The sequence below is a fragment of the Apus apus genome, chromosome 3 (assembly GCF_020740795.1).
Source record: "Apus apus isolate bApuApu2 chromosome 3, bApuApu2.pri.cur, whole genome shotgun sequence".
Taxonomy (NCBI): domain Eukaryota; kingdom Metazoa; phylum Chordata; class Aves; order Apodiformes; family Apodidae; genus Apus; species Apus apus.
In genome coordinates this window covers 103,866,064-103,884,937 of record NC_067284.1, presented here as the reverse complement: position 1 = coordinate 103,884,937, position 18,874 = coordinate 103,866,064, and the positions used below count along the sequence as shown (strand labels likewise).

Sequence of the window (18,874 nt, the reverse complement as noted above, 5' to 3'; positions counted from 1 at the left end):
TTGTGACACAGTTTTGATCTCCTGGTTTTGATTTGAGAGCTAGCACATTCCACCTCAGGGCCTGGGCAAAGTTCAGGAGACAGCCAGGGCAAGAACCATATGCCAATAAAATGGATGCACACACCAGGTTCTGGACATCAAGCGAGGGTAGCAACAGTTAGGAATATGGCACGTTTACCGTAAGCATAAGCTCAGTTCATGTGTTCAAAGCACAGCTGCCAGGAATGTTTGGTGCGGTGGGTCTACCTGATGTTCATGTCAAGTAGACCAAAATTGAGATCCCAGACAATGACAAAGATTCAGACAATCTCACTTTGGTGCAAATAACTTGGGAGAGAAGGCATTTCACAGGCCAGAACTAGTTATAAAGCCTTCTTACACTCTCCTCTCCAGGTGCCTTCATCTCATTTATAAGCATTAATGCAACTTCTGCCTAGTGAAGTGCAAGTCTATGTGTCAGATAGTTCTCGCTATAGCACACTGCACAGAAATCTGAGGTGGCCCCAGAAAAGAAGTAGATCAAGTGGCCAGAGTCCCACAGGATCTCTCTTCACTTAACTGTATTCATTTTGGGGAAGGAGTTTCAGAAGTCATGTGAAAGTACAGTTCAAATTCATATGTTAAAAAAACTCCCTCTGCTCAGAAAGAAAACAAAAGCTTCCTGTTGACACCACCTACGCTGCCACCAAGGCCTATGAGACCAGGCACAACTTCAACACAAGCAAGTTACTTCTTCCAGAAAAAAAACCCAACAAATTTCATCATGTTGTTATTCCAGCAGCTAAACCTTACACAAGGCTCCCATAAACAAAAGAAAATTAACAAAGAAAATATTTGAGTGATGTCTTATGCATACCAAGAGATAAAAGAGACAATAAGGTTTTTATTCTCAAGGTAGTAAGGGAGGAGGGAAAACAAAAAGGAAATGAAGCTCTAGCAAGAAACAGTACTCACTTCAGAGTTCCTCCCATGCAGCAATAATCTTTGCTGAGTGTTGCTTAATTACAGGTTTGAGGGCTGATTTAATTCTCTGCCTTTACAACTTTCATTTTCCAATACAGTCAATAAGCTTCTGGCCCAGATATCAGAGTTCTGCCAGCCACATATTTTTAGAGAGGGCATCACATGAAGCAGCCGTATCTCCTTGTGAACATCTTTGTCAGCAAAGCCCATTAGGTCCCTACATAAAATCATGGCAGGTAGGGGTCTGCATTCCAACAAGCCAACAATCCATTCACAAATTCATAACTAATTGGAATTCTACTCTAAACCACCAAGGTTGTGCACTATATATGTTCAAGTACACTTACACCCAATTAAATCAGTTTTCATGCATGTCTGAGCCTACTTATGCTGTGTTAGCTAGCAAATAAATACAGTACCTGAACCTGCTTTCCACACAAACTGCTTCTGTTTATGAAACAGAACATTTGTCACTACTTGCTGTAACAGTAATTTTGTCCTCAAGTTACTTAAAAATAAAACTCAAGTTAACACTTACCCAAACTAATTTATACTCAGCAGATTGACGAGACAGTTAATACATAAATAAAGGGACAAAGACTCATTCAGCAAAAGCACTAGCTTTACCAAAGAGGCAGGTACTGTGTCGTGGAGGTCATTAAAAAGATTCAGCCAGTCAATCCATTATAGTTAAAAGCTCAGAAAGGGCGCGGAAGCTCTCTGCCATCCCAGCTTCCCCAGTGATGACTTAGTGCAGAGTAGGAACTCAGATCAGTTAATTCTTGCCTCAGAAATTACAACTCCTTAACTGCTGGAACTACCAAACAAAGAAAGGAGCGTCCATCACTTTGGACATAGAGTTGTTAAGAGTGAGTCCACTAAGATGATCCAAGGGCTGGAGCACCTCCTACAAAGACAGGCTGTGTTCGGCCTGGAGAAGAGAAGGCTCCAAGGAAACCTTAAGAGTACCTTCCAGTATCTGAAGAGGCTACAGGAAAGCTGGAGAGGGCCTTTTGACCAGAGCATGGACTGGTGGGACAAGGGTATTTCAACTGGAAGAGGGAGACTCAGGTTAGACATTAGGAAGAAAGTCTTCATTACAAGGGTGGTGAGGCACTGGAACGGGTTGCCCAGGTAAGCTGTGGGAGCCCCATCCCTGGAAGTGTTCAAGGCCAGGTTAGATGAGGCTCTGAGCAACCTGATCTAGTGGGAGGTATCCCTGCCCATGTAGGGGGTTTGGAACTAGATGATCTTTCAGGTCCCTTCCAACTCAAAACATTCTAAGATTCTGTGTTTTCAAACCATCAAGGTGATGGGTTCAGCCAAGAGCGTACCAGCAAGTTGCCTGTACCTATGGGTACTATGCAGGGATTCAAACCCTTTTACAGCAAAACTGAGGAGCTGGAGATGCTCCAATTGCTTCCAAACAGATTTGAGGCTTATTTGCGTGATGCAGTCACTATCAGTGTCAGAGAAATGAAAGCTTGCAATGCTTGACATGCTTCACAGTATGTCTGAAGGTTTTCAAAGTCAATGCAGCTTTATGAAGGCCAGGTAGTTACCACACTTGAACTTTCATGTTTTCTCTGGTGAAACAGTCTACAGTTTGCCTTTTCCAGCTCACTGAAAAGAATGCATGCTTTTGACTACTTATTGCTGGAAAACCAGGTTTCTTCCATTACAAATAGAAATTATTATAATTACTACCATTGTTTATGGCAGTACCCTAACTCAAGCCACCACAGTAGCAATTCCTAGCACTAGATCTGCAGTCTAAGATGCTATCTAAACATCATTCTTGCTCAGGAGAGAGTTGGAGATAACTGTGAGCCAGCCCTTTCAGGGTAAAATTTTCAACAGAGTTGCTGGTGGAAGACACGCCCATAATTTCCTCCACAGACTCCAAAGAATGGCATTGTGTCTAGTGTTAAATATAGTCTGATCAAATCTGAAGCTCCATCAGTACAATTCAATACATATTTGACTGACGCAGTTGCCACATGATTTAGGATGTTTTCAGTTACTGAATAACAACTTATACACTCCAATACCTAAGTTTCATAAAAAGCTTTCATTTATTAACCCTTTCAGCACCAACAAACACACAGACTTCAGAGAGTCAAAGCATGGCAGCAGGGATTTATCTTCAGTTTAAACTGGGAATCTGTAGGAAAATTTCCACACCTCAAGCTATAAAGCACTGTATGACCACAGAAGTTCCTCCAACTCCCTACTCTTGGAGGAGATAAAGTACTATACTACCAGCTGTTTCCATGCAACCTCTGTAAGTTCTCCAGTGAGTGAGCAGATGAACACCAGTGTTGTCAAGCTAACTAGCAGGAAAAAATACTGAAGACAAAAAAACAAAGGCCTACTGCTACTGAATTGCCCAGAAGCATCCCATTTGTCACAAAGTTTTATCACCTTTTTTGAGCTATTACTGATACTGTGACACTCAAAAACGCATTGAAAGAGCCTGAGAAACAGGAATTATGTACCTTTGAAAACGTGGAAAAAACTGGGAAAATGTCACACAACACACCTAGAATCCAAAGTTACTGCTTTCCCAAAAACATCAGCCGCTCCCAAGGCAGCACTGGAGGCTGTAAGACTTGTTTGGATTCTTTAGTTTGCTGTATGCTGCAACGAGATAAGGTACACCTCATCTACCAGAAGAAAAAAGCTTCAAGCTAGCACCTTGCCAACACTCAACTCCAGTGAAAAGACACTGTGCCACAAGAGGATGGGAACATACATAGATGCTCACTGCAAGGCAACTACATTGACTTGATTTTCATTCTCATGGCCTAAACCCATTTCACCTTGCACTGAAGGGAGGTGGGAGCAGTCACATAGTCACAGAACAGAGAATGTTAGGGGTTGGAAGGGACCTCTGGAGATCATCTAGTCCAACTCCCTATCAGAGCAGCTTGCACAGGATGGCATACAAGCAGGTTTTGAATGCCTCCAGAGTTGGAGACCTCACACCCTCTCTGGGCAGCCTGTTCCAGTGCTCTGTTACCCTCAGAGTAAAGTTTTTCCTCATGTTTAGTCTGAACCTCTTCTGTTCCAGTTTGTGCCCACTGCCCCTTTTCCTGTCACTGGGCACCACCTGTAAAGAGTCTGGTCCCATCCTCCTGACACCCACACTTTGGATATTTTTAAACATTGATGAGATCCTCCCTCATCTTCTCTTCTCCAGGCTGAACAGCCCCAGCTCTCTCAGCCTTTCTTGTATAGTAGATGCTCCAGTTCACTCATCATCTTAGTAGCTCAGTCAGCCACCCACTACCCTCAGCAAAGGACCTATATCCCAAATCTATTCTGCAACAAAGCATCTGGCTACAATATTGTTAGAAAACGAAATCAAGTTTTACATGGAAAGAATTGAGGTTAAGGAAGAATTCTACCAATAGCTGGACAAGCAGCACCCTAAGTTACAGGGTGAGAAACCATAACACTGACAGCAGCTCTGACCAAAGAGGTGCCTGCTTTAAGTCTCGCCGGAGTGCTGAAACTCCTGTAAAAGCTGGGTGAGGATCACCTGAACTTGCTCAAAGCAAGACATCACATGCCTCCTTATCACTAGTTATTTAATGCTCTGAAGATCAAAAGGAGACTTCCAGAAGTTATCTCTCTAGACCGTATTGCTTTTGATCAGATCTAGCAGCAGCTCTGACACACACTGAGAATTTGGAGAACCAACCCAGGCTGTGAAGCATGGAGCTTGTGCTTCTAACTGCAGAGGGGGACAAGCTATCTTGGGCTGCCTGCGGTCTCCTCTAGAAATACTTTCATTACCCCAAGGACAGCAATCCTATCATCTCTCTGCATTTCTGTTCCAGTCAAAGACCACCTTTATCACAATTTCCCAACACCCAGGTTGACTTTTCCCTGTTGTGACCTGTGTTCACTTGTGTCCTCTATTCTGCCCTGATGAGGACCCATCTGGAATACTGGTCAAGTTAAACATAAGGAAAAACTTCACTCAAAGGGTAACAGAGCTCTGGAACAGGCTGCCCAGAGAGGTTCTAGAGTCTCCATCTCTGAAGACATTCAAAGCCCATCTGGATGTGCTCCTGTGTGATCTACTGTAGATCCTGTAAGTTATCCTGCTCTGGCAGGGGGGTTAGACTAGATGATCTTCAGAGGTCCCTTCCAACCCTGACCATTCTGTGACACTGCTGCTTGTACTCAGCAGCAGTCTCAGCAGATGCCCAGAAACCAAGTCTGGGCAGGTGCATCCTCTTGGATCCCCAGCTGGGTCAAGGCCTCCAGCATGCTGGGACACATGCCCCGTGGCACACAGCCATCAAGACTGCATAGACAGTAGTGATCTACCATTGATACAGGTGGAGTTTCTGAGCCCCTTACCATACAAACCACTGGCATTTCTGTTCATCAGTCCTGCTCAATGCAATAGGAATGAGAAGGACTGAACTTTGCAGAGAACTCCATTTCTGGTCCATGCTGTCCCCAGACACAGAATCATAGAATGGTTTGGTGCAAAGGGACCTTTAAAGGTCATCTAGTCCAATCCCCCTGCAGTGAGCAGGGACATCTTTAACCATATCAGGTTGCTCAGAATCCTGTCCAACCTGACCATGAATTTTTCCAGCTATGAGGCATCTCCTGCCTATCCGGAAAACCTGTTCCAGTGCCTCATCACTCTCAGCATAAACAATTCCTTATTTCGATCTAGTCTGAATCTCCCCTTTTTTAGTTTAAAACCATCAACCCTTGTCCTAGCATTACAGGGCCTGCTAAGAAGTCTGTCCCCATCTTTCTTACAGGTCCCTTTAGGTACTGAAAGGTACAATAAGGTCTCCCTGGAGCCTTCTCTTCTCCAGGCTGAAGAGCGCCAACTCCCTCAGCCATTCCCCATAGGAAAGTTATTCCAGCCCTCTGATCATATACCAGCATTAAGCCCCAAACCCAAAGAACTAGCCAGCAGTTACCTTTGTTTTTGCTGAAAAAAAGTTGCTGTTTACCGGCAAGATCAAAAAGTTGTGCTGAGATGAAAGCATTTCACAGTATGCTTAATGAAACAGAAGTGTTGGGGGGTTTCATTCAACCAACAATTAGACAGCCATATTTAAGTTTCCTCTAAAGTGACAGAGACATGGGTATGCACTGTCATGTTCAGATGGAGTTTCTTATTTTCCTTCACCCCAATTACAGTAGGAACGTAGCACATGCTGACAGTTCAGCTTTTAACCAGCTAGTTATGGTAGAGGAATCCCACTTCAGAAAAGGAAGGGAAGAGGCTAAGATGTGGACTGCATGCAATCATTGGAAGGTGTGAAATTAAAGATTGCTATCTAAGGAACTGGAAGCATCTGGATACTGCTAGCAAAACTTTCAATTTACTTTTTGTTAATTATCAAAGTTCAGACATTTACTATAGATCTGCAAGAGTAAAATAGTTTGAATGCAATCAAGCTAGTTACAGAATCACAGAACCCTAGAATCGTTCTGGTTGGAAAAGACCTTTAAGACCATCGAGTCCAACCACATGTCTAATCTTGCCTACAGGGAAGTCAGGTGCGAGGGAGGTGTCAGTGGTGAGGACAGGTTACATGCCTATGGTTAGACGAGCAGCAGATGACTGGGCACATGAATACTTCAGACATCAACATATTACTTTATATGTCTGGATGCCTGAAGTTAATAACAGAACATCTGAAGTAAGATGTACTTCTACTCTGGAAGACTAAAACACTGGAGAGACCAAGTTAAGACACAAACATCTCAAAGGGCAGAATAAATTTTTATTCAGGACCAGGTGCTTGCTCCACAGTGAATGTTGCCACAGACACAAGAGTTTGATGTCATAAGTCACAGATGGCACAACTTGACAAAACCAGCTTTAATGAACCTTTTGATAGTCTCACAGATCAAAGGACAGTGCTACCATACCTTGACCTGAAATGGGTGAACACTTGAAGTTATCACAGTACTACCCATCTTCACAACCATGTCTTTGAAGGGTTCTGAAGACCAGGTCTTGGGCCAAGATGGCCTCCTGCTGAGGATGTTGCTGATCACAGCCCTCTAGGACTGCAGTGCTAAAGGAACTCCCAGGACAAAGCTGCATGCTGCACCAGACCCACGTTACTGGGAAGTGTTTCCAGCACTCCCCCCAACCCAACAAGTTCTTCAGTGTATCTGGTATCTGCAGAGCTAATCATTAATCTGAATATGAAAACACACCCCTTTCCCTGAAGGAAAACCTGTGCAGGTATGGATGTCAGCATAGGTATTCCACACTTAATGGCAATCAAGCAAGCAGGCATCTCCCAGGGAGCATTAGGTCAGATTTTGGAAAGGTGAGATACAAGCAGGTACTTCACCACGTTATTCAGTATAAAACAATCACAACCCCAAATGGGAAAGAAAGGCTCAGGTCGTTTTAGATACAGAAAACATGCAGAGACTTCTAGTTAAACCCACACAACACTCCTAGTTAAACCCACGCAGAAAAGAAAAACCCCTACAGTTAAGTTGTACCAAAACACTAAACATTCAAGACATGCAGCAGAAGCTCTGGTCCCTTTCCTGTTTCCCCAGAGCCAGACAGGGAATTCCCAAAGCACTGGAATTTGAGCTTGGTCTGTCACAAAGCATTTCTGAAGTACCTTACCCCCTCCAAAGGGTTACACAAAACCCTTCTTCTCATGTAGCAAAACAGGCGCCGACTGCCACTGCCAGGAGAATCTGTGCAAGCTGCTCTCATCCAATGCCTTTCCTAGGCACTTCTCAACCCTAGGTGGGATGATGTTTCCTGGCAGGGGCAGCCCACTCTCCGACACCATCCTTCTTGAAATTCTCCTGCTCTTTCCTCCATGCCACTGTTAACAAGTAAGAACATGCTGTCCTTCCACAGCTCCAGCAGGTAGGAGGACAAGAGCAAAAAGCTGCTGCCACCAAAGGTGGAAGTGGCCCACACCCTGCTCCCGAGGGCTGTCAGGAGCAGGAACAGCCAGCGTGGCCTGCCGAGGCAAAACACACACACAGCACCCCTGGACTACAGGCACCAGCACCTGCTTAGCACAACCTAAAAAACCTCTTCAACTTCAGATGATTATTTATCTCCTGATGAAGTATTTATTAATAGATGTGACCAATTTTCTAATTAAATATTGACCCTAAAGGGTAGAAAAGATTAATCATTTTCTCAGGATAAAGACCAGGAAGTACCAGATTTTTGTTCTGAGTGTTTTGAGGCAAATCATGAAGAAGGAATTAGTTCTCTGTATCCCCTAGTTGTGCTTATTATTCAACAAGGCACTAAAAAGCAGTCCTTCATTTCTAAAATGAAAGCTGCATTGCTGCCGATCAGTTCCTGAGCAAGTTTTCTACCAATGTCAGGAGGCATTTCATTTGGTCTTGTAAAATTCAAGAGCAGACCACAGATTATTTTGGACAGTCCATCACAGGTTATGAGCCTGTGCTCCAAATCTGAAGCACTTGACTCTAAAAAATGTTAGCGACTCAATCCGCTCTTTGCCACTTACAGTTGAAAGGACAGTTCAGTCTCTTCCTGGACACAGTGTCAGCTTAACTGGAGCAGCCAACCTCCACAAACTCCTTCCCATTTGTCTCCATGTCTTCTGATCATACTTAGCACATTTAGGTAACAGCTGCCCATTAGTTTCAGTTGAACATAAATAGCGTGTCAGCACAAGGACAAACAGAAAAAGGAGCAGCCGGGCTACATGTCCTGTGCCACCGCACAGGTATGCGCCTGACTCAGGAGTTCAGCAGCCTTCTCAGCCTTCCCCAACTGTTTCTGCCCCGAGGCAGCAGGGAGAGCAGCAAACCCAGTTTAGGGTTTGTTTCTCACTGGGGGCAGGGAGGAGGGAACACTAGGCACTGGTGCTGCTCACAAGCACTTTGTGGAACTGTAACCCTAAAAGCAGTACGAGTGCCACCTACCCCGGTGCTTTCATGTCCCCGGATGCACTATGCACTTTGCCAGTACAGATTTATATGGTAATGTAAGAGCCAGAACAGGGAACTGATCCAGCTCAGCTGAAAAAAATAGCTATGTTATAAAAAAAAGTTTCCAGCCAGCTGAGTCACTTAGCTCTTCACCACACAGCCCTCCAGACGCTCCTCACCAGAGCTGCGAGGCACACACAGCAAAACTGCTGCTTGTTACCCATGGTCCTACAGCAATTAAAAAAAACCCAACAAGCTCAATCATACCATCTCACCCCGTAAGTTCAATTTGCTCTGCAACCCTTCTCCTGGGTGTCCCACGGCTGGAGGTGAGGAGAATCACTCTCTCCAGACCAAAGAAAGCATGTTCCACCTCTATCAACCAAGAGCTGAGGGGATTCCCAAACTCGAGGCCACACCCAGAGCATCACATCCAACACCTACCCACAGATCCTCTTCAATTTTTTACCTTCACTCTGAACCCATTTCGATTTTCCTCTCCAAAGTTTCCCGTGACAGCAAGTTTTACAGCTCAATTACCTGTATGCATAAATGACTCTTTGCATCTCTTGCTGCCTGATTTCTGGACCCCATGTCATGGAAATGGCTGAACAGGAGTCAGGGTGGGGTTCTTGTTGGGTGGATTTTTTTTTTTTGTAATTCACCTGGTCCTTGGCAGGAGTCAGAGATAGATTGAACCCACAGCCTGAGCACTGTATCAACAAAACCCAAAGCTGCTTGCCGCTCCTACAAACCCACAAGCTACAGATACAAGACAAAAATAAAGGAATATAAGAAAAAAGCAAGTCAGTACTTTTCAGCTGCTGTGCTAATAATCTTTTTTTCAGACCCCAGAAACTACTTAAACTACTTGTTTTTCCAACGTTACTGCAACCCCCATACAGCTAAAAGCCTTTTCACAATTCAAAACATGTTTTCCACCTAGTTTTGTTTTCCCAAAATTGACCCATACTCTATCTGGCATTCCCTCCTTCCCAATATAGAACACAGTCATGGGCAAACAAATCCTCACAAGATGTACAAAAGAAACTTGTCATGTTTACTATTTTTGATATCTGAATACTGATTTTTTAAAAAAATCACTGCTTAAATGCACCAGCGTACAATTAGTCCAAAGCAAGTACTTAGCAACTGAAAATCACTTTAATAAAGGTCAAAGTAATAAAGGAGGGGAAAAAAATTAATTTAAAAATAATTTTCATTCATCTACCTTTGTATTTAAAACAATACAGTTTTGCACACTCCTAGCACAGATTTAGCATCAAGACCTTCTTCCTGTGTTCAGAAGAAAATACAGAGTGATTAAACTTCAGGATCATGTAGCTTTTTCTCTCTCCCTTTGGATTTGCAGAGTTGCAGTCAGTGTAAGTAAAGACCAGAAACACAGAACACAACTGCATCTTCAGTGTGGGTTAAGGTCTGTGAAAGCTTTACCTACCCCAGATGCATTCAGAGGGAATCTCACAGGGATTACATAGGCTTTGTTCTCTTGAGCACATTACTAGTGGTAGTCAGATTTCAAGGGAAAACATTTTTTTGTGACTCATGAACTTGCATTTTACTTAAATTATAGCAATTATGTGCATGAATTCAGTTGTGACATTCAAATATTTAGACCAGCATCCCCGCAGGAACTCCTTCCCTACCTGCTTCTGCCCAGGCAATGGCCAGGACTTCACCTGTTGCCCCTGCACAGCTTCACAAAGAGTGCCCACAGATCATTTTTCTATGGTTCCCTTCAAGCTGCCATCAACTTGACACATTAAAAGCCAATTACAAAAAAGAATACTGAAGAAAATTGAGATCCTGTGTATACATTGACTGGAAGGTACTTACACTAGCGTTTTTCATATTAAAAATAAATAAAATCTGCTGGTAGCATGAGTGGCAGGAGAGAAAGCATTAAAATCAGCAGTGTCTGGGAGAAGGGAGGCCAGGCACCAGTCTGTTGGAGAGAAGCCTCCAAAACTCAGTGCTTAGGAGTACCAGGGAGCAACACCTCTGCCCAGAGGAACAGCTACAACCCCAACAGACCTGACCCAACTTTAGAGCATCCCCAGAGCACAACTGAAAAGTCATCATCACTTCTCAGAAAAATATATCATAAAAATTATTTTTGCACCAGAGAATTACTGAGTTATTAAAATTAAAAACAGATTGTGATAGACTGTGTCTTCTATCATTTATTCCCTTTCTACCTGAAAACAGCAACATAGCATTTGAGGACAAGGCCCCTGTTCTCCCCAGGGAGGTTCCGATGACTTAGGGATTATTTATAGTACCTCTAGCCAGGGTAGTTGAAATAATTCACACACACACCTCATCACATCCAAAAGCTTAACTGCTGTTTTAGCAGGAAATATTAGATTGAAGCCATTCAAAGTCAAATGCTAAAGAGCACATACTGAATTACACGTAAATTATATCCACACTGCCACCATGCATCACGCTTAATAAGCCCTTAAAATGTGTGAAGATGAAAGGAAGTGAAGACAAGTTACTAATGTGAAGTAGAAATGCATTATTATTGTATCTTCACTTATGCAGACAAGCCTTTGGTTTTAAAGAATTAAACCACGTCCCATTTGTAATCTATAGACACAGGTTAGTTTCAATATGCTTTGAGACCTACCTTTTCCTATAAAAACTAGAAAGACTGAGCCACTCCCTGCTTACAGCCACCAGTATGCCCAGCACACTTCACGTGCTTGACTATCTCAGGTCCTTGGTGGCTCTCAGCGTGAACACAAAAGCGTGAATCCGAGCTAACAAGCTACCAAGTTTGGTCGTTTGGGTTTTTTTTAATTATACATAAGGAGAGATTCAGCCAATAAGCCAGTCACCTTCAATGTCATCTACTCTGTACACAAGTGCTTTGGAAATAGTATTTCCTTGTTGCACAGGTCAAAGACACCATCTGAGGGTTTTCCTGAAACTGTCCTCTTCCGGCTGCAAAACCGGCCCACATTATGCAGTTTGATGATCTTAAAGGACTTTTCCAACCAAAATGATTCAACGATTCTACTGTAATAGAATTTATCCCAGCAGGACAAGGCACCTTTCCAAGCCCTGTGTTACCATCTTGGATTGCCACTGCAGCCATCACTGCTGCAGCACAGAAAAACCCGAGAAAGTCTAAAACCTGTAGTTACTGGTGGTAATTTGAGAGAACCTATTTTCAGGCAAATTATTCAACCACGTTGTTGTAATAATGTGGAGAACAACTAATTGGACAGGTGTTTTAATCCAGTTCAAGATTTTCCCTTGACAAATGGGCTGCTTTTTAGAAGGTGCTAATGTAGAGTCTCTCTATCAACACGCTCTGCTTGTAAGGGCACTTTCCCACCAGGCTTCCTAATTCACCAATTACAGAAGAACTAAGGACAGAATAGATTTAAGCCATCTTTGGGCAGGTAAGCACCTGCAATTCAGCACCACAAGTAAAACCTATTTGTACCCCAGAGAATGGTTAATCCTACTGTGAAGACAAAAGTCTGACAGACTCTGACACACCAACCAGTCATCAAGTGGTGTTCACTGCTACCATGTCTAGACATTTAGTTCAGAACTTAGGAAATAAAACCTGTCCACCTTCTACTGCACATGCACTAAAAACTGTTTGTGTACTCCAGAAATAAATAACCACTGGTCTAAATTGGTCTGACTGTTCAGAAACGCTTCCAAACTCTGCATGTGCACACTTGCCACTAGCCCTGACAATATTCTGCTTTAGCACTCAAAAACTGCAGTGAGACAGACCAGGAACTAATTACTAAAATCTCTAAATCCACGCTTTCTCAATTAAGAGCCACCGTATATCCACCAACTACTTAGCAAAGACTTTGACTATTTTTAACTTTGCAAATGGAAATAAACCTCCCCAGCAAACTCAGAAAGCAACAAACACCATGTGATCCTGGCGAGGATTTGCCAAGCAGGGCAGAATTACACCACGGCCACGGCAGCAAAATAAAACTGGCCTTCCATAGTCAGGGTATGCAATGTTGAGAATGAGATTAAGTGACTGTCACACACCTCCCCCCAAAAACAATTCAGTAAAAGCCCAAGTTGAGGTCCAAAGAGGTTTTAGGCAACAACTGTGTCCTGATACTTTGCTGTCCCAAATATACTTCCTTCCACTTTAAATTGCCCCAGTCTTCCTTAAAAGCCTCTTTTTATGTCTTGTAGTCCGAGCTGCAATTTTTAGGGTGACATTTCAACACCAATGAGGAAGTAGACAGGGGTGTACTTACATCTAGTACTAAGATTTATAGTGATACTCTATGCTCTCCTGCCCTTGGTGAACAGTTGTATGGCCAATCATATCAAGCACAAAAAGCCAGATCCAATACAACCCCACCCCCCTCCCCTAGATATTCTCTTTTTTTCCAAGTGTGTGGTAGGTATCTGCACATCACACCAGAAGGTACTGCAAGAAAGACCAGAGGCATGAGTGATCTTAAACTGTCAGTCAGTCACCAAGATGAGAAGCTGCTGACCTGAACTCTTCATCTGAAAAAACAAGGTGTTCAGGAAAAGAAAAGCAAAACTCTCTGATAAACCTAGGGAGAAAGGACGTTAGGTGCCAAGCCTGCCTCACAGCGTAGGTTACATAGAAAGAGGAAAGCCTAGGAAAATACACAGCCCCCCTTCATGATGATAAAGGAACTACCATAATTAGGAGCTGCACACCAACGATGGGCTAAGGCAGCGTTGCCACAAGCCCAGCAGCTCACTCGGCGAGGGAAGGACAGACAGCTTTGTTGGGTGAGAAAACAGACCCCACCCACAAGTGTAATCATTTCTGCTAAGCCACATTAGTAGCAGCGAAGACACTGTGCAGGGATGGCACGACCCAGCCTCCCTCCTGTGTGCAAGGAGACCCATCAGTGACGGAAGGAGCCAGGTGGGCTCTGGCTGAGGCTGGCAGAGGGTGTGGGGGACAAGCTGCCGACGCAACCCCGAGGGAGAGAACGAAAGGGTCGCCCAGGGTCACCGACAGCAGAGAAAACTGCTGCGTTCAACTGCGGAGAGAAACCGAATCACTCCGCCCTGCAGCAGAGGCGAAGCCGGTGTCGGGTGTGACCAGGACGAGGATTTCATGTAGACAGGGAGAGCAGGGAGGCGAAGGGTGGCAGGGACGGGGCGCCTCAGGGAAGCCTGTGAGGCAGGGGCTGACACGAGGGAAGAAAGCACACCCAGGAACTGCGAGGCGAGGCAGGGAGCGTGGGTGCAGCCCCTGGTGACCGGGGAGGGCTGGAAGAGCCCCCAAAGAGCCGTGACACAGAATCACAGACTGGTTTGGGTGGGAAAGGGACCTTAAAATCGTCTCGTTCCAAACCCCCTGCGTGGGCAGGGACACTGTCCACCAGACCAGGTTGCTCCAAGCCCCATCCAACCCGGCCTTGAACGCTTCCAGCAGGGAGGCTCCGCTCGAGGGGGTGCCGGGGCCAGGGACCCCCGGGGTTTGGGACGCGAGGAAGGCACTGACCGATGGTGGAGATGAAGGTGGTGTTGAAGGCATCGTCGGAGAAGCGGAAGAGCACGCAGGTCTTGCCGACCCCCGAGTCCCCGATGAGAAGCAGCTTGAAGAGCAGGTCGTAGGTTTTCTTCGCCATGGGGAGGCGCGGCGGCCGCCGCCGCCCGCTCCGGGCCCCCGCTCGCCCCTTCCCCCGCCGCCGCTCTCACTCACCGGGCTCCCCCGCCTCGGCTCCGCCCGCCCGCCCCGGCCCGCAGCACCGGCCGCGCCGCTCAGGAGGAGGGCGGCGGCGAAGCAGGAGGAGGAGGAGGAGGGGGGGGGGAGGGGGCCCACAAAATGGCTTCCTGCCGCGGGGCGGCCCCCGCGCCTCGCGCGCTCCCCGCGCCGCCGCGGGCCCGCTGCTCCTCACGGGGCGGCGCCCGGCCTCATACCCCGCGGCCTCGCTCGGGGCGCTGCGGGGCCGGGTGCGGGTGCGGCCCGGCGGGACGGCAGCGGCTCCGCGACCACCGGCGCTGCCCAGGCTGCGCGCGCCGCCGGGGAACCGCGCAGGCCGCCGGGGGGGGGGGGGGGGGGGCGCGCACGCGCTGACGTCAGCACGCGGGAGCGCGCCGCCCAGCCCCCGGGGCGCGGTGACGTCACCAGGGCCGCGCGCCGGGGCGGGAGCGGGAAGGAGGGAGGGCGGAGCGGGGCCTCCCCCCACACACACTCCGCGCCCGCCGGAAGTCCCGCCTCCCACGCCCATCTCCCTCGGCTCTCATTGGCTGTCCCGCGTGTCAGTCTCGCCTCCCCCCGCGGTGTGAGGGAGCGGGGCAGGGCCCCCCCTGGCGGCGGGCGGGCTGCGGGGCCCGCTCATCCCCCCCGGGCCCGGCAGCCTCCCCGGGCCTCGCCCGCCGGCCGCTCCGGCTCCCTCCGTGCAGCCAGCACAGCCCCCCGCCCTGGCCTAGCCTTACCGGCCCCGGCAGGCAGGGCCTGGGGACCGGCACCACCGTGGCACCGGGGAACCGAGAGCTCCCGGGGCTCCGGGCTGAGCAGCTCCGGGGCCGGGCCCTGGGCAGAGGCAGGTGCTGGGCAGCGTCCTGCGGGCTCCGTCAGAAACGGGGAGGAAAAGTCACAGGCTGGGAGGGGGTGACAGGGGAAGGGTCTGGAGCACAAGTGTGATGAGGAGCAGCTGAGGGAGCTGGGGGTGTTCAGCCTGGGGAAAAGGAGGCTGAGGGGAGGCCTCAGGTTGGAGGTTGGAGCCAGGGGATGTTGGTCTCTTTTCCCTGGAAACAAGTGATGGGACAAGGAAATGCTCTCAAAATGTGCCAGGGGATGGTTAGATTGGATATTGGGAACAATTTGTTCCCCAAAAGGGTTGTCAGGCCCTGGCCCAGGCTGCCCGGGGCAGTGGTGGAGTCCCCATCCCTGGAGGGGTTGCTGGGGTGATCGTTGGACTTGAGGATCTTAAAAGTCTCTTGTAACCAAAGCCATTCCATGATTCCATGGGCCCAGGTGGCTGCAGGCACTGGTCACATCACCATCTGATGTGAAAATAACTCCCAGTGGCTTTCTGGGTACCCAGCACGTTCTCTCATGGCTCCTGCTCTTACCAGGTGGGAGGGCAAGTGCTCCTGAAGGACCAAGCTGCAGAGTCACTGCTGAAGCCACGTGAAATTTCCCCATCATGAGGGGCTGCTGGAGACCCCATCACTTCATCATGGAGGGGAGCAGCCTTCCAACCCTGCCCCTCCCAGAGCTCGGCTTTGTCTCTGAAGACACTCAAGTTTCTTCCCTTTGTGTTTTGATGTCTCAGCCTTCCCCTGGCAGGCAGGCAGGCAGGCTTCCCCACCATGAGTGGGGTGCAGGCCTCTGCCTTGAGAAGCCCTGAGCTCGCTAGTGGGTTCTCTCCAGGAGCTGACACAGCAGATAGAGCAGGAGCTTGTGGCTTCGCAAAGCAGGTTTATTTTTAGCGCTTTGTTGGATCGGTTTGAGGGCTGTGGACGAGATGTTTCCTGTCCATGGCTGAGCAGATAAGAAGGGGAAGGCCAGTATTTGTGAGAGCTCCATGGCAAAGGCACTGCCACAGACACCAGGCAGGGACCTGTGGGCTGGCAGCTTCCAGCCACTCCCTGAAGGTTTATCAGCAGAAGCTCATCGCTAGATGTTTGCAGTAGAGTTTACAATAACCTTTTGTCCTCGAGAGTTTGTTGATGGACTTCAAAGAAGTTTATATTTTAGGATCCCAGAGTGGAAGCAATACAAAGTCTCACATATCCCACTGCAAACCAGACAGAGAACGTGCTGTCTGATGTCTAAGCCTGACCCTGACCTTAAATGTTATCCCTGATGGAACCGATCCTGTGGGAGACTCCCTGCCAAGCACAAGGACACCCTTGCTCTTGGTTGCTCAGGGAGTCCTGGTCAGGAGACCATCACTGGGGATGTCCATTGAGAAATGGAACAGTTCTCACAGCTCTCCCCAGCACATCCTCCCAGAGATCTTCTTTCCTGACATCAAGGGGGCACTGATCTGATGCTATGAGAGGTAATTACCAAATTAGAGGGAATGAGGTGGAAGGGGAGAGCCAGCAGGACCTGGCAGCCTCTTTTTGGCTGTCAAAGCCCTCTTGCCAGGAACAGCTGAGCCACGGGGGTTGCAACACCACGCTGCAGGTGCGTGCCCTCCAGATCTCACCATGGGGAGGGGAAAAGTGAATCATGAGCCAGTTGTGCAACAGTATTTAAGTTTGGGGAGGCTTGCTTGAGGAGAGCTGTGATGTGCCAGGCTTGCTGGTTACTCAAATCCTGTCACAAAGCAGGGCCCAGCCCTTGGTGCCTGCCGGAATGGAAGAGATCTTTGTCATCCAGGAGGCATCACAGCCCCACCACCACAGCAAACAAGTAGCTTTGTTTTCTCCAGCTCCTCCCCCAGCCAAGGCAGGGACAGGGGCTCTGCTGCTCCACAGGCACAGCTCAGGCCATCTGAAGAGGTTCTGCTCCCACCATTTCTCGTTCCTCATCTTGAGGGATGAGCTTCCATGGAGCCCTCCAGCATAGATCCTCCCAGCACTCAGTCACCTGCAGCTCCCACCACTTCAGGAATGGCTGTAACCCAAAACGTCTGTAAAGACAAGAGCTCCAAAGGAGCCCCATGTGCTTAGAACATTGAGGAAGAACAGAAAAGTTGTTCCACCTGCTGCCATACCACTCTGCCCCTCTTAGCAACTGTGACCACAGTGAATACCCTGGGCCACACCAGGAGCTCTGAACCCCAGCCACTCGCTGCCCTTTTCCCTTCACTGTTGTCATGAAGGCAGGGGAACTCAAAATAAAAAAATACCAAACTGTACCCAGAAGCTGGGTGGATTTTTTAAGACAAACCTGGAGAGCCCAGTGTAAGAAATAAGGTTTGTCAGAACAACAAATTCCTTAGGAAAGGAAGTAAAAGCAATAAAGGGAGGATCCCCCACACCATTTTTGTCTTTTGCAGATACTTGCATACATGGTGTTGGGTCTCACCAGCCTTCCCAGCCAGCCTTCTGCTGATCCACACAGCCAGACCAAACAGCTTCTGAGGAGGCCACAGGCAGGTGTCTGGAGCAGTTACTGCCACCTCTACCAACAGGATTGGACTTTCATCATCTTGGATCACGCATCCCTGGTTCTTATCCTGCCTGTCCCCCAGGCAGGGCTGTAGGGGACAGCCAGAGCATAAGAGGACCAAAAATGCAGCTCTGAAACAGGGACCCTCTCCCCTGTTTTCCCGCTGGCACCACCCCGCTGAGAGCAGAAAGACTTGATCAGCACTTCCAGGCACAGGGAGGACGCAAAGGTCACGCAGAGCTTTTGGCAGAGGGCTCGGTGAGCTGGGCACGGATCTTGTTTCTGCACAGTCACCTCAGCTGAGCTCCTGGTGAGGCAGAGCCAGCACAGGCAGCTCAGCAGGGGTCTGCCTAGCCATGGCCAGTGCCCTTGGACCTCTCTGAGGAGCTTTCGGCCCTCGCCACTGCCCAGTCCTGCCCTGCATGGTGCAACAGGGCAGACCTCAGCCACGTGCTCATAGAGTCTCCTTCCCCAGGTTTAATCCTGAAGGACCTTGGTCATACGGAGCTTTTGCCTCTCGCAGGACAGTCACTTCCCTCCAAGATGTTCTGCTGCCAGAAGTTTCTGCCCTCCTGTCACAGCATCACTTGCTTATGGTAATGCTGGGTCATGATCCCACGCTGGCAGGGAAGAAGCTCAGCATTGTTGTTGTCAGTGCTTTGCAGAGCCAGTCACTGCATTGTTTTCCAAGGTTTTTCACCAGGGAGAGGAGCAGTGATGAGAACAAGGGACTGAGACGTGGCAATTGCCGGTTTGCAGCGTCCTCCCTGGCACCTGGGGACCCACCAGCTACCTGCCACAGAGGCAGCACCACCTCCAGTTCCTTCTTCCTCATGGAGCAGCTTGAGGTCACTGAACAAAGGGCTCCCTAGAAGCACGTTCACC

At 48.1% G+C, this 18,874-nt stretch overlaps 1 protein-coding gene across 1 annotated transcript in view; it reads right to left on the bottom strand.

The window, feature by feature from the left end:
• Nucleotides 1-14,966, bottom strand: part of RAB10 (RAB10, member RAS oncogene family) — a 47,361-nt gene extending 32,395 nt beyond the window's left edge. The window contains exon 1 of the mRNA XM_051615864.1: nucleotides 14,420-14,966. Coding sequence (XP_051471824.1) covers nucleotides 14,420-14,546 — 127 coding nt within the window. The 5' untranslated portion in view covers nucleotides 14,547-14,966. The remainder of the gene's footprint in view (nucleotides 1-14,419) is intronic.
• Between the last annotated feature and the right edge of the window lie 3,908 nt (nucleotides 14,967-18,874).